Genomic DNA, 14,462 nt, shown 5'->3' on the forward strand with positions numbered 1-14,462 from the left:
TAACTTGGCTTTCACATGTAGCAGGCACCCCTTTGTATTTCATTTTCATTATCAGCATAGTAGCCTTCCTCTATTTTTTCTACAAGACTTGGACAACTGATCCAGGGTTCACTAAGGCTTCAGAAGAAGAAAAGAAAATGGTGAGCTTTCTCTGTAATGTTACTGGTTTGTTTTATAGAAGGGCATGTAAACTATGTCGGTTTTTATTGTGACTGCATCTCTAGTGCCTGGCAGCTAACTAGTCTGTTAGTCGCTTCAGTCGTGACAAACTCTTTGTGATCCCATGGACTGTCGCCCGCCAGGCTCCTCTGCCCATGGGATTCTCCAGGCACGAATACTGGAGTGAATTGCCATTCCCTTCCCCAGGGAATCTTCCCAACCCAGGGATCAAACCCGAGTCTCCTCATTACAGCCGAATTCTTTACCATCTGAGCCCCAGGGAAGCCTAGCACATTAAGCGTAAATGTGGAATAATTAAATCAGTGAACAGACTTCTTCACTGTCATTTATTTATATGAAAGTTTAAAAAATGTTTTTATTTGCCATTACAGTAATATACCACCAAGAATTTTTCAGATATAATTTCTGTCAGTAGATATGAGCTCCTGCTTCTTTATAATAATACTTAGGTAATGATCATACAGCTTAAATTCCCCTATTAAATATATGAAGAGTATGTAGGACGATGCCAAGGGGAGTCCTTCTCCTTACTGGCTGAGGAGATGCCCTTTCTTGTCCTCAGACTGAAATTGTCCGGAGTCATGGTGTGTCTCCCATTGCTTGTGAATGTTAGAAGTTGGGGAGATTGTTGTTTCCTCTGTTATCTAAAGCCAGTATTCCTGAAAGCCTGCCTTTGGAACTTATAACCATCAATTCTGATGTATAGGTGGGTTTTGTTTCTTTTTTATGAGTGTATAATGTATGTGTTTATTTTTCTCTAGCATACTATAACTGAGAGATCATTGCCATTCATGGAATACAGGGAGGGGGTGCAATTTTTGTGCATTCTAATTTACTGACTATGGTTGAAAATGCAGCCTTGAAAAGTCACATATTTCAGGCACAGAATGATATGGTGGCAGGTCTTCCAAATTGCTTTTCTAGCTATTGCAATTTGGAGAGAGAACTGTGAGAATGGTATATAACCATGCATCATCCATTCCCCCAGTAAAAAGCAAACGTAAGGTCAAACTTAATGTCTTTCAGAGTATCATCACCCTTGCAGAGACCGGCTGTCTGGACTTCAGAACATTTTGTACATCCTGTCTTGTGAGTGAGTCTTTTCCTCTATAATTCTTTTCCCATAGTAAAAGCAAATTCTTTGTTACAATGCTCATGTAAGCATTTTTCCCATCTTCCTGGTATATTTATACACCTTTTTTTTTTTAACCAGGTATAAAACTGGTTTTTTTAAATTTTGCATTGCTGTTGGAACAATTTTCTGCCTTGAACATATAAGAGAATGATGTTTATAATCTCTTGAAGTTGCCTATGGTTGAATCTCTTTATGTGTTTGGTTTGCTTTTTCCTGCCATGAAGCATATGTTAGAATTAACTTGGAGTCTCAGGATCATGGTGACCCTAGAAACCACCTAGTGAAACCTTTGATTTAGCAACTGAGGATTCATGGCCTAAAGGGAGGAAGTAACTTTCCCCAGATTCCTGACAGAGCCAGAAATGTAACTCATGTGCGCTTCTTCTTGGTCCAATACTCCTCCTGCTGTGTGGTGCTGCCTCATTTCCCCTTCATCAGCGTCAGTCGGCTCTGGACTCCAAATCCCCCTTATTGATGGCCTAATTAACGTAGACACCTGGAAGTAAGAGTAACAAGGCCTTCCAGAGCCTAAGTGAATTGATGATCAGTAGAGGATTATTTGTGCCAGCGTGTCGTTATAATTTAGAAATAAGATTTTGCTTTTGATTTGTGACCTCTTTGGGATTCTGATGTCTGCTTTTCGCTCTCTTGTCGCCTTAGATAAGGAAGCCATTAAGGTCACTCCATTGCCACGTGTGCAACTCCTGTGTGGCTCGGTACGATCAACACTGCCTGTGGACTGGTCGGTGCATAGGTGAGAGTGTTAAGTTTCCATCTGAAGTTCAGCTCTCTTTTCGTTAATGCTTGTGACTCAGAAAAAGCAGGAAGTGTCCAAGGATCGAAGCTTCTGTAGCTCTTGCTTGTCAGAGAATCAGCTCTGTGGTCTAATACTTTCAGAACACTGATTGTTGAGGTTGATAATAATTTATAAGCACCTTTATAGATAGTATCCTATTTGATCATGAGAGGTTGGTATTACTATCTTCATTTTATTTTATTTTATTTATTTATTTTAATTTTATTTATTTATTTTTTTAATTTATTTATTTTTTTTTTACAATATTAGATTGGTTGGTTTTGCCCTACATTGACATGAATTCGCCCCAGGTGTACATGAGTTCCCCCTCCTGAACCCCCCTCTCACCTCCCTCCTCCCTTTATCCTCCCTCTGGGTCATAGAGTTGGAAAAAATACTAAAGGTCAAAGTATTTGCTTGAGTTCACTTTAGTGGTATCCCCACTAAAGTGGGTATCCAGTTTCCCACTCCAGATAGCATGTTTTTTCCATAATTTGTTTCTTATCCCTTGTATTCACCTTTTCTCCTTGCCTCCCAGGCTCAGGTAGGCACCAGAGCCAGAGATGGCAGAGGTCTGGGGTCTGCCTTCCCTGAGAGTATTCATTTTCCTGATCTGCAGACCTGGGTTTCCTCTGAGCCATCACAGTAAAAGGCAGGGCTTTATTACTAGGAACTTCAGAGTCTCATGAGTCTTCAAGGGGAGGCTATGCTTGTAGAATCTTGATGAACAGAAGGCACCTTTCCATGGTACATTTTGATGTCCTCTACTATTGGGAAGATGCCCTAGAGAAGGAAATGGCAACCTACTCCAGTATTCTTACCTGGAGAATCCCATGGACAGAGCCTGGTGGGGTACAGTCCACGGGGTCACAAAGAGTCAGACATGACTGAGTGACTTAACACTTCTGTGAGCTTTCGTGTCTACAGAACAGGTGAAGAGGTCACTCCTGTGTTCCCAGGCTTTGTGGACCCCATCGCACCGTAGGGATGAGATGAATGGCATTAACAACAGGCTGCTTTGAATGGCAGTGGGAAAACAATAGTATAAGCCCACACATTTTTATCACACCGCGTTTGCATAGTATTTTCATTTATATCATCCTCTTTGGTTGCCACAGGCTTGTGAAGTAGACAGAAGAGATGTTTTCCCCATGTTACGAGAACACTGAATCAGAAGTTAAATGACCTACCTCTCGTCACACAACTTGTCATTTGTAAATCAGGATCTCCTGATTCGAGTGGGTGTTGTTCCTTCTGCTGGGCTTTGAGAAGCGGGGAACATGATGGCGGCGAAGGAGCTTTGTGTCATTAGCGTCAGGATGCTGCCATTTCCAGCATGGGGAGGGGGCCGCACAGTGGGGCTTGGACACCCGGCAACCTCACCCATCCTTGCTTCTGTAGACCTTTCTCAGGTATCACAGGTTGCCCCTCTTCTGCTCTGTCCAGTTCCCTCAAGATATCTGTTGCCCCTGTTTGTTCTCTGGGTTCCCCTGACTGAGTCAGCCCTTGATGTCCAGAAGTCTTGTATAAACTCATTACATGGAAGGAAGGGACAGGGTATGATTTGCCCCGAGTCCTGCCCACTCACCTCCCTAGAGGCCATCCTAGGGCTGTATAGAATTTACTTAGTAAGCTTTGTTCTGTCCAAAAAAAGTGTCTTCTTTTAGTAAGTAATGAATAAATATTAGTTCAGTTGATGCAGACATTTGAACAGGACATATCAAAGCTGTTTGGTTTGGGTTTAATGGCATTTAAAAGCAAAACTATCTTTTTTACTTTAGTGAAAGCTTTTGACAGGAAAGTGTTTAATAAGACCTTGTTCTGGAAAATCATTGTAAGAAAGTGTTTAATATGTTGTTTTTCTTTTTTGTTGTAGGTTTTGGCAACCATCACTATTACATATTCTTCTTATTTTTCCTTTCCGTTGTGTGTGACTGGATTATATATGAATCTTTCATCTGTGAGTATACATTTTTCTTATAGCAGACTTACACACCCACACTGATACACTGTTTCTTGTAAACTCTTTTATATCATGTTGTGGCTGGATGACTATAAACCATACCCTAATAAAAGTGAAACGAATGCCCTTAAGACTCTCTCAGCATCAGGAAGCTGTAAGAAATGCTAGGAGAGGTTAGTTGTCAGTAGTTTGGAAGAGATTGAACTCTGAAGTGACCTTGATAAGTTTGAGAAGTGGTCAAAAATAGACTCATATAAGTGCAGATTTATCCCTCAGTGAGATGAGTAAAAATCAGTTGCTCAAGTACAAAGCAAGGGGAAGTGATAGTAAATAAAATAGGGGGGAAGAGTTGGTGGTAGAGAGGTTGAGGCAGTGGGGTGGAGGTGGTCATAGTACTTAAGGCACAGAACTCTGAAAGCTCGTACCATTTGATAAATATCAAGGCAGGACTTAGAACTGATGGGAAAACAGTGACAGTGATTGAAAGGTTGGAAATAATAACTTGGAAGAAAACAGCAGATCACTTATTCTGCTTCTCTGAGAAAGGAAAACAACTTTTCAGTAGCCTCCCAGGAGGTTGTCAGTTGCAGGCAGGGGTGGGAGGGCTCATGTAGGGAGTGACATCCAGCTGTTCCACGGTGATCGAATAAGAGCAGGGTTTAAATTGAAGCAAGAAGGATTTTGGTTAGCTCTTAAGAATTGCATGACTGTGCTTTTCAGACCTAGAAATAGGCTACCTAACTGGAAAAACATACAGAGCTTATAGTTTATTTTGATTTTATTGGTTTAACTGTTTATTCTGAAGGTTTTAGGAGCATTTGGTTCTCCAGGCAGAGGCTTTACTGCTGATCTGTTTCCATCCACACTCCCATTGTATTCATGCTCAAGTCTTGGATTTTGCCAGTAGAATACAAGTCTATTGCTTGAGCTAAAATGTGGAGTGATTCTAGCAGATGTGGAAAATTTATTCCTACATTGTTCCTTTTCCTCTCACGTCTCCTTCCGGAAACACCCAGTATTACAAGTTGTGTTTTGTTTGTTGTTGTTCAGTCACCCAGTCGTGTCAGTTGTTTGCGACCCCATGAACTGCAGCACACCAGGCTTCCCTGTTCTTCACTATCTCCCGGAGTGTCCTCAAATTCATGTCAGTTGAGTCAGTGATGTTATCTAATGATCTGATCCTCTGCAACCCCCTTATCCTTTTGCCTTTAGTCTTTCCCAGCATCAGAGTCTTTTCCAATGAGTCAGTTCTTCACATCATGTGGCCAGAGTATTGGACCTTCATCTTTAGCATCAGTCCTTCTAATGAATATTCAGGGTTGATTTCCTTTAGGATGGACTTGTTTGATCTCCTTGCAGTCCAAAGGACTCTCAAGAGTCCCTTTTGTTTTGTTTCCGTTCCGTCGCTCAGTCATGTCCGACTCTATGCGACCCCGTGGACTGTAGCCTACCAGGCTTCTCCATCCATGGGATTCTCCAGGCAAGAATACTGGAGTGGGTTACCGTTTCCTTCTCCAGGGGATCTTCCCAACCCAGGGATCGAACCCGGGTCTCCCGCATTGGAGGCAGACGCTTTAACCTCTGAGAGATTGTTAATTGATATTCATGAAATGGTTTGTTTTTAGCCCTGCCATAGGCATGGAGAGGACCTCAGTTACCTTGACAGCCCTGTTTCTACCAGATACCTTTGGTGTCTCTGATCACTAGGGAATGCTTTTGGAGCTTAGCGTAACCACCACCATCTCAAATGGAGCTGAGTCAGAAGGTTGTGATCCCTGATTTCAGTTCTTGTCAAAGACCATCAGTAATCCTGAGCACTGAAATTTTGAAACTGCTTAGATTATTATGTCCTGTGGTATAAGAAATTAAAGATTTTTTTTTTTAAATGCTTCTTTCTGTTGAAAGAGCTGCCCTTTTAAAGGCCTGAAAATAAAGCATATTCCTGGAAAACCTTTTGAAGCTGGGCCCCTGGACCAGCTTGTCCCTTGGACTTGATCCTCGGGGAGAGGAGCCAGATTCCACGCCACTCTTGTCTCTCCGCACTCTCTCTTGCCACTAAAAATAGTCACCTTTGTGCGGTGGCTGTGTCCAGCATAAGACTGTATTGATAAGGACAGAAGTAATTTTCCATCACATTCATTCTTTCCAAGTTGCTTTCTTATTACATGCATTTGGTTCTTCCCTCCTCTTTGTCTTCATTCTCTGGCTCCAAAGCAATTTTTGTATTACGTTTTTTGTTTCTTAGAAACAGTCCCACCTTACATTCACTAACAACTGTGTAGACTAGCTGAACATGTTTTGTTCCTTTAATTTATTGTTTTGTGATGGTCACAGTATTTCTTTACACTGAACAAGAGCATCATGTCCGTTTATCATTACTTCACAGAAGTCAAAGGTGAATTTTCACTCCATTTTTCTAACAAGGCCTCATTGTCATCCTACCTTCTTTATTATCAACGCTCCTGATGCTAGAACCCTGCTGTGTACCCTCCTCCTCGTGGGATCCAGTTCTGGCTACTCTGGCTTTGAGCAGCCTCTGTGCATTTCCCCTTTTGTGAGGTCTGTTTTCAGGGTGGACAGTAAGTCACTCAAAGTGTCAACATCCTACGAGCTACAGGGACAAAGATTTTTAGATCGTTGTTAGAACACCATAACTGTCAAAGCTATTTAAAGATGAAAATGATTGATCTGGAGCACAAGTTCCCTATTATTAGCCAGTGGCCACCTGATAAAAATATATTATTAGTACACATTAAAGTGTTGTATTGCATAGCATAATGTATGTGGCCATTTGCAGCTATATCTTCGATAAATCTGAAATCAGTCCCGTGAAAATTCCTGTTCGAAGTCATGCAATGTTATCAAAAAATTCCCAGAAGGGAGCAGTAGACATTCATAAAGCAGAAAGAAAGTAGATATTCTTTCCCACTCAGCAGCTCTTTCCTAAGCCTGCTGTGGGAAATTATATATATATATTTTTTTGTCGTATCAGGTGTGTATGTGGAATGCATCTTTGTTTGCTGTCCTAATGAACAGCTTTAAAGAGAGTGTAATTTGCCTTAAAGTTTTTTTTACCTTGATTGTTGCTCTGTGATGATTGCCCTTTAGAATGCTTCTGGCATATATTCATGAAAGATTGTTGGAAATCAAATGGGACTCAGAAAAAAAAAAGATTTTCAGGACTAAAATGGTCAGACAGTTGATCGTTAAGTCATGGACTGATTTCCTTTCTGCCCCAGGAGCTCTTAAGTGCTGCTTTGGAAAAATGTCTGAAACTACTTATCAAATTGTCAGAGGCATTTATAAAACCTCAAGGTGCACATCTACACAATTCTTATTTCCTTGTCCTTTATGAACGCTTATGATACCTGTTTGATGTCACTGATTTTTACATTGGTCTTCCCTGGTGTCTCAGTTGGTGATGAATTCTCCTGCAATGTGGGAGACCTGGGTTCAATCCCTGGGTTGGGAAGATCCCCTGGAGAAGGGAACGGCTACCCACTCCAGTATTCTTGCCTGGAGAATCCCATGGACAGAGGAGCCTGGCAGGCTACAGTCCATGGGGTTGCAGGTTCGGACATGACTGAGTGACTTTGACTTTCATTACCTGGAAGATCTGTTCCTCTTTTTCTGCCTATTCCTGCCTGTGTTCTATGTGTTATTTTCTCTTCTCCCTAAAAGGAACTGCAGCAATTTTTATCTTCTTGAAGAATGACCACTAGCTTGTTACCTTTTTAAATAATGGATCCCTCTTTTGTTAATTCACAGACTGGTCAAATCATTGTACCACAACATTCAAAGAAGATGGACTGTGGACCTACCTCAATCAGACTGTGACCTGTTCCCCTTGGGTCATGTATATCTTCATGTTAGCAAGTTTTCATTTCTCATGGTCAATGTTTTTATTAATAAATCAACTTTTTCAGGTATTTATTTATTTTCTTATAGTGCATATACAGTAATGTGTAGTGAGGTAGAAGGACTTAAATTTCAAATCAGAAGACTTAGATTTGAGTTCTACCTCTGTCACTTACTCTGTGGATCTGGGCATGTCATTTGACCCCTGAATTACAGTTTCCTGTAAAATGGGGGTGGGTAGTAATTGCTGTCAACTCTAACAGAATGGTTTAAAGGTTAGAGTAAAAAGGTGTTAGTATAATCATAAGAATTATCTAAGCTGATGTCTTTAACAGATAGAGGTCAGGGAGGTGAATTGAACTGCTCAAGGTCACCCACTGAATGGCAAAAATCAGAACTAGTAACTTAGGTCTTCTGATAATTCCATTCAAGGGCTTTTTCCATCATATAATTAAACTATATGGTGTGTAAAAGCATGGTATAAACTGTAAAGCGTTGGGCAGACGTGAGATGATTATGTTCCCTCCCTTTTCCTAGCCCTGTTTGTTATCCTTATTATTATGTGGTTAAGGGCATGGAAGTGGGGAAGAAATGAAAGATGCATTGCTCACCAAAGGACATGGTAATTACACTTGCAGAGAAGGTCATGACCATTAGAGAGGTCACGCTCCAGGGCTGTAGCCACCACCTTCAGCTTTCTGTGAAGCTTCTGTTCCTTCCCTGCTGCGTGCCTGCCTTTAAGAGTGGAACCTAATTCCCATTGTTGCTATGGCCTCCCTCATGGAATGGACAGCCGTGATCAGTCTGAGCCAGTTACTGCGAGACCTCAGATAATTAGAGCATTATTCAACAAAAGCAAAATGTATTCCATTTTTATGAGGAAGTAACCAATTCTGCAATAATAATAAGTAAAGGAAGAAAAAGGGGAAATGCTGAAGAAAGGAATTAAGCTGATAATACTGACTGAATTGAGGCTTCTGAATATTCGTCCTATTCTCCTATCCGACATCTGTAGACTCGGGCAATAGGAGTGGATATTAGCAGGACTTCCCTGTTGGTCCAGTGGTTAAGACTCCTTGCTTCCACTATATGGGGTGTGGGTTTGATCCCTGGTATGGGAACTAAGATCCCACATGCCATGTGGTGTGGCCAAAAAATAATTTAAAAAAAGAATAAATATTAGCATCAATGATTATTAATATTATAATAATCATTTATAATGTGTGTGTGCTCAGTCGTGTCCAACTCTTTGTGGCCTCATGGGCTGTAGCCCACCAGGTTCCTCTGTCCATGGAATTTTCCAGGTAGGAATACTGGAGTGGGTTGTCATTTCCTACTCCAGAGGATCTTCCTGACCCAGGGATCAAACCCTTGTCTCTGCGTCTCCTGTATTGACAGGTGGATTCTTTACCACTCACATCACCTGGGAAGCCATAATCATTTATAAGTTTGTTCTAAGAGTCCAAGAAAGGAGAAAGAAAATTAGAACCGATGTCTCAATTCCTAGGTTCTGCCTCTAACTCCACCTCTAAGTAAATGTATTAGTCACTCATTCGTGTCCAACTCTTTGTGACCCCATGGACTGCAGCCTGCCAGGCTCCTCTCCATGGGATTCTCCAGGCAAGAATACTGGAGTGGGTTACCATGCCTTTCTCCAGGGGATCTTCCCAACTCAGAGACTGAACCTGGGTCTCCTGCTTTGCGACCCCATGGACTGCAGCCTGCCAGGCTCCTCTGTCCATGGGATTCTCCAGGCAAGAATACTGGAGTGGGTTGCCATGCCTTTCTCCAGGGGATCTTCCCAACCCAGAGATTGAACCTGGGTCTCCTGCATTGCAGGCAGATTCTTTACCATCTGAGCCACAAGAGAAGCCCAGCCATAAGCAGGGCACTCAACATCTCTTAGGCTTAGCTTTCTCATCCATAAAATGGACACATGACTTCAGCACAGTCTCCATCTCAAATGTTGGTGAGCCCACTGACAGGAAGGTGCTTTGGAATATGTAAAGCATATATAAAAGGTATTACTAATGCAGATGATTATTTATATATGTTTTAAGTATTCCAAAGCACTTTCCCGTCAGTGGCCTCACAAACATTTGAGATTGAGACTGTGCCAAAGTCATGTGTCCATTTTATGGATGAGAAAGCTAAGCCCAGGAGATGTTGAGTGCCTTGCTTATGGCCATAAGGCTCAGTTAGAGGCAGAACCTAAGATTTGAGACATCAGTTCTAATTTTCTTTCTTCTTTCTGGACTCTTTAAAGAAGTACAAGTATTTGAGGATATAATATCTTTGCTTTTTAAAAGAAAGTTTGTTTATACTCTCTAAGGCAGGAAAGTGGGCTCAAAGTTTTGAATAGCTTTCAAATACAAGAATTCAGAGTAGTTTTCTTAAACAAAATAGTCCAATTATCTGAAGTCTTTCATTTCCTAAGTGCTCTGGTGAGTCATGGTTTTGACTGGAGCAAGTCAAACTGAGAGTGTAGACTGCTGACAGGGACCATGGACTTTATTCTCATGCTGACCGAGGTGTCCATCCCAGTTCTGTCATTTTCTAAGCTGTGTGGCCTTGGACCAGTTGCTTCACCTCTATCAACCTCTGCACTAGATCATTTTAAACATATTATCACAAGTTCTTAGACAAGCTGAAGAGGGTGCTGTGATAATCTGTGTTTTACAGATAAGGAACTTGATGTTTGAGTTGTTTTGAGAATTGGATGAGATATCTCAGTGAATAATACTGGTTTTAATGATTCGAGAATTTTTTAAGTTTCTTTAATTCTTACCCTTCCCCAAATTTATGGCTGTCCTTATAAAGGGTAATTTTCAAATGTCATTAACTTCAGATTAAGTTTATTTGACCCTTTTCAAAGAGATACTAGGAAGCATATAGAGGTTGAGATAATTGCATTAATACTGACATTATGTTGCTTGATTCATCTGAAATTTGAATGCTGAATGTGTTGAGAATCTAAACACGGCCATAAGCCACGGCCTGAATTGCTAAAGCAATCATTTCACAACTATTAGTCAATGCCCTCTGCTTTCTTGAAGGTTAATAAAAAGTAGACAATCCAAAAAAAAAAAAATGCCCAGCTACTAGGTTTACATAGGAGAGTCTGGTTTCGAGCTATCAAGTCCTTGCCCTTACCACAATCCTTGGTTAGTGATGTCTTTGGTGAAGAGCTGATTGTTTATCAGTGTCCCGTGATGCTCTGCCAAGAGTGATGAGCCTTAGTGTGGTGGTGTGGCTTTTTTTTTTTTTTTTTTAACATACCTTCCAATATTCTTTTTCAGATTGCTTTTCTGGGCCTGACCTCCTATGAGAGAACCAGCCTGCTGAAGCAGAGCAAGCAGATGAAACAGACATTGTCCCTCAGGAGGACCCCCTACAAGTAAGTGAGATCTGTTCCTCCTGCTGGGCCTGTGGAAGGTGCTGGCCTCATCCGTGAGGTGACTCCCATGGCTCTGCTGCCATCCTCCCGATTGGCTTCCTGAAGGAGTTGAACCTCTTCTTTCTTGGAAGCCTCAGTGACAGCAGATGAGTGGTAAGGTCATGAGCCCCAAGGTGGTAAGAATTTGGGATTTAGTCTGCTGGACCAAGCACAAACAGTAAGTGACTTTGAAGTTTTGCCAAGCCGGGGGATCTTTTCAGTCAAGCCACATGGTCACAAGGTTGCATATTGCTGGCATGAAGTCAGTGTGAGATAACTGAGCACGTGGCTGAGAAAGCCAGCCACATGGCTCTCTGCAGAAAGCGTTAGATTGTGAGCTTTGCCAGGATTTTCAACCTGACTTTCTGTCACCAGTAATTCTTTTAGCCCTGTGGTTTAATGAGCCCACCCATGTCAAAGAAAAGCTACTTTTTCAGGTTTGGGATATGTTCTCCCCAGAGCACCAGCTGTATAAAACCCGTCCTCTGTCAAAAATGAGGGTGTCTGTAGGAAGGCCATCCTCTTATGATGTGAATGATCAGGCTTTGAAGCTTATCTCCCTGTCACATATATCGGGATCTGGAGACCGGGAGCATTGCAGAGGTGACCCAGGGCCCTCCAGGGATTTGAACGCTTACTGCATATCTCATGAGCAGTCTATTTTAAAGCACACTCATGGTACAAGATGAAACTGTTAGGCTGTTAGACAGGGAAATCAGAGCCCATAATATGACTGTGATGTGTGTTTAGAGGAGAGAAATTGACTTAATTGGGAAGAGGGGGCCAAAGTGATGGAGAGTAGAGAGTGGTGTTAAGCTTGTGTTGATTGCTTGAGACTGGCAGTGGTAATAAGTCCCTTTCTCAGGGATGTAACCAGAGGAATAAATATTTAGTCCACCGAAGTATGGACCTCTTTGTGATAGAGGTGGAATTTTAAGCTGAGCCTTGAAAGACATGGGGTTGGGGAGAAGGAAGGAAGGGCGTTCTAAGCCCTGGAGAAGAGTCTGAGTAAAGGGCCGGAGGTGAGCGAGCTGGGGCATGACGAGTAATGGCTGCATCCCTGGAGGAACTGAAGGTAAAGCCTTGGAGCCACTTTGAATCTGGCTTCCAAATGCTGCTCAACCCAAAGGTTTGTCTTATTTGTCCTCCCTGAGTTACTTTTACTCACAGCCAGCGCTTGAGCTGGGCCCTGTCAATCTCCAGCATGCCTTCCCGCTTCTACCCCATCAGTTCCACATGGGCAGCCCTCTGCCTGGGAAGCTGCCTTCTGAGCAGCCTTGGAACTCTTTCTGATGGCTCTCACTAACCAGCATTAGCACACACTCATCCTCACTCACAGATGTATTCTCATGTAAGATGGGGTATATGCATTAAAAATGAATATTCATGATAACTGGAACAGATAGTAGCATTCAGGAATTTGATGGAGGAAAATAAAGATGCTGAAGATATATGCAATCAGGACAGCTCCAAAGGCAAAGTGGGCCTTTCCCTGGGCTTGAGAACTGGTAGGACTTAAGAGGATGAGGGTGTTACCTGATATAAGATTAGTGAAATGTGGGTTCCAGGGTAGTAGAATGGCCCATGCATTGGGGGATCATGGGGAAAGTAAAGCCAAGGTAGCTATCACAAAAGGTTTGTTTGGGGCATGGAAACCCAAGGAGTCTTGGGGCTTTATTGTGTAGGGCTGTGAATACAAAGATGAGGAATTTGGATTTGAGCCTCTGGGCATAGGAATGTCTTTAAAGGGTTTTGATTGGGAGGTGAGAAGCTATGATGTATCATGTTTTTGGAGGCCCAGTCTGCAGTATGTAAGATGAATTAGAAGGAATTGAGACAGAAACATCATTTAGAGAGTTTCTTAGAAGAATCCCATCTTATTGATTGTGTGTGATTTTTTTTTTTCTGGCCTGTCTGGCCTTCGAGATAGTCCAGATCTGAATTAGAGCAATGAAAATGAAAACACAAAAACTTAATAGTGGTGGTGACCCTTCCAGTGAGTGAGGATCCAGAATGAACTTAAGTTGCCAGGAACCTCAAAATAGGGATTCACGTTCAGAAATGGAGCCAGGCTTCAGTTTTAAGGGTCACAGATTCAAGGAACTGTCTGATTCACCTCTGGATTTCTGTGGGATCTTAGAAGGATGTGTATTGTAAATTCTCAGTGCACATTTAGGGTTTGAATGAATGTTTATCAGGCGCTAACAGGAAATGTAGTAAGACATGTTCTGTTCCTTTCTTGCAGCCTTGGGTTCACACAGAACCTCGCAGATTTCTTCCAGTGCAGCTGCTTTGGCTTGGTCAAGCCCTGTGCAGTAGACTGGACTTCACAGTACACCATGGTCTTTCACCCAGCTAAAGAGAAAGTTCTTCGCTCAGTATGAAGAAAAGCAACCTGTAACTCTCACTTTGATTTGTTTGTACTTATGTCGATGCTCTGTGGTCTGCAAGTGAAATGAAGATTTAGAGTTCACCTAAGCCCAAAGGAAAGCACAGGTGGCTTTTGAAGCCACTTGGTAAAAACAGAAGTTCTCAAGAAAGCATTTACACTTTTTCAGGTTTAGTAAGATGGACTGTTCCTGAACAATCTTAGCCAACATCTAAAAAGAACTTTTATATTTTTCACAAGAAAATGCAAGTTCCTTTTTTTTTGGCGATAATATTCACCAATTATGGAGAAAGTGTGGTATTTTCAGATACTTTATTGGCTGTTTCAAAGTAGTACTATTCTTTGAATTTGTAATTTTTGATAAATTATTTGTCTTTGTTTTATCTATAAATATGTAAAAAAATATTTAAATAGATGTACCTGTTTTGCTTTCACATGTAATAAAACAATTTTTTTGTAACTGAGACTTAATTTCTGAAACTTGATTCTTCTTGAATCTTAAATTAAGAAAAAGTGTAGTTAGGACTGAAGAAACATTCCCAGTTCCAGGAATGAGGTGTGATCATTGTTAATACAAATAAACAAGTTTTTATTTTGTTTTCTGTTTTACTTAGAAAATTGAACATAGGAAGTATTAAAGAATTTTTACTTAGTACCTTCAAAATATTAGATGGATGTGATTTTAAATGCTAATTTCCCTGTTCT

General features: G+C 41.4%; 1 protein-coding gene across 2 annotated transcripts in view; it reads left to right on the forward strand.

The window, feature by feature from the left end:
* ZDHHC13 (zDHHC palmitoyltransferase 13) overlaps nucleotides 1–14,221 on the forward strand; it is a 52,203-nt gene extending 37,982 nt beyond the window's left edge. For both annotated transcript variants that reach the window (XM_055416027.2, XM_088832012.1), the window contains 7 exons: nucleotides 16–140; nucleotides 1,207–1,269; nucleotides 1,976–2,069; nucleotides 3,988–4,071; nucleotides 7,843–8,000; nucleotides 11,232–11,329; nucleotides 13,614–14,221. In XM_055416027.2, coding sequence (XP_055272002.2) covers nucleotides 16–140; nucleotides 1,207–1,269; nucleotides 1,976–2,069; nucleotides 3,988–4,071; nucleotides 7,843–8,000; nucleotides 11,232–11,329; nucleotides 13,614–13,752 — 761 coding nt within the window. In that variant the 3' untranslated portion in view covers nucleotides 13,753–14,221. The remainder of the gene's footprint in view (nucleotides 1–15; nucleotides 141–1,206; nucleotides 1,270–1,975; nucleotides 2,070–3,987; nucleotides 4,072–7,842; nucleotides 8,001–11,231; nucleotides 11,330–13,613) is intronic.
* The last annotated feature ends 241 nt before the right edge of the window (nucleotides 14,222–14,462 follow it).

Source organism: Moschus berezovskii, chromosome 25 (genome assembly GCF_049115385.1).
Source record: "Moschus berezovskii isolate FMDL1 chromosome 25, NW_MosBer_1.0, whole genome shotgun sequence".
Lineage (NCBI taxonomy): Eukaryota > Metazoa > Chordata > Mammalia > Artiodactyla > Moschidae > Moschus > Moschus berezovskii.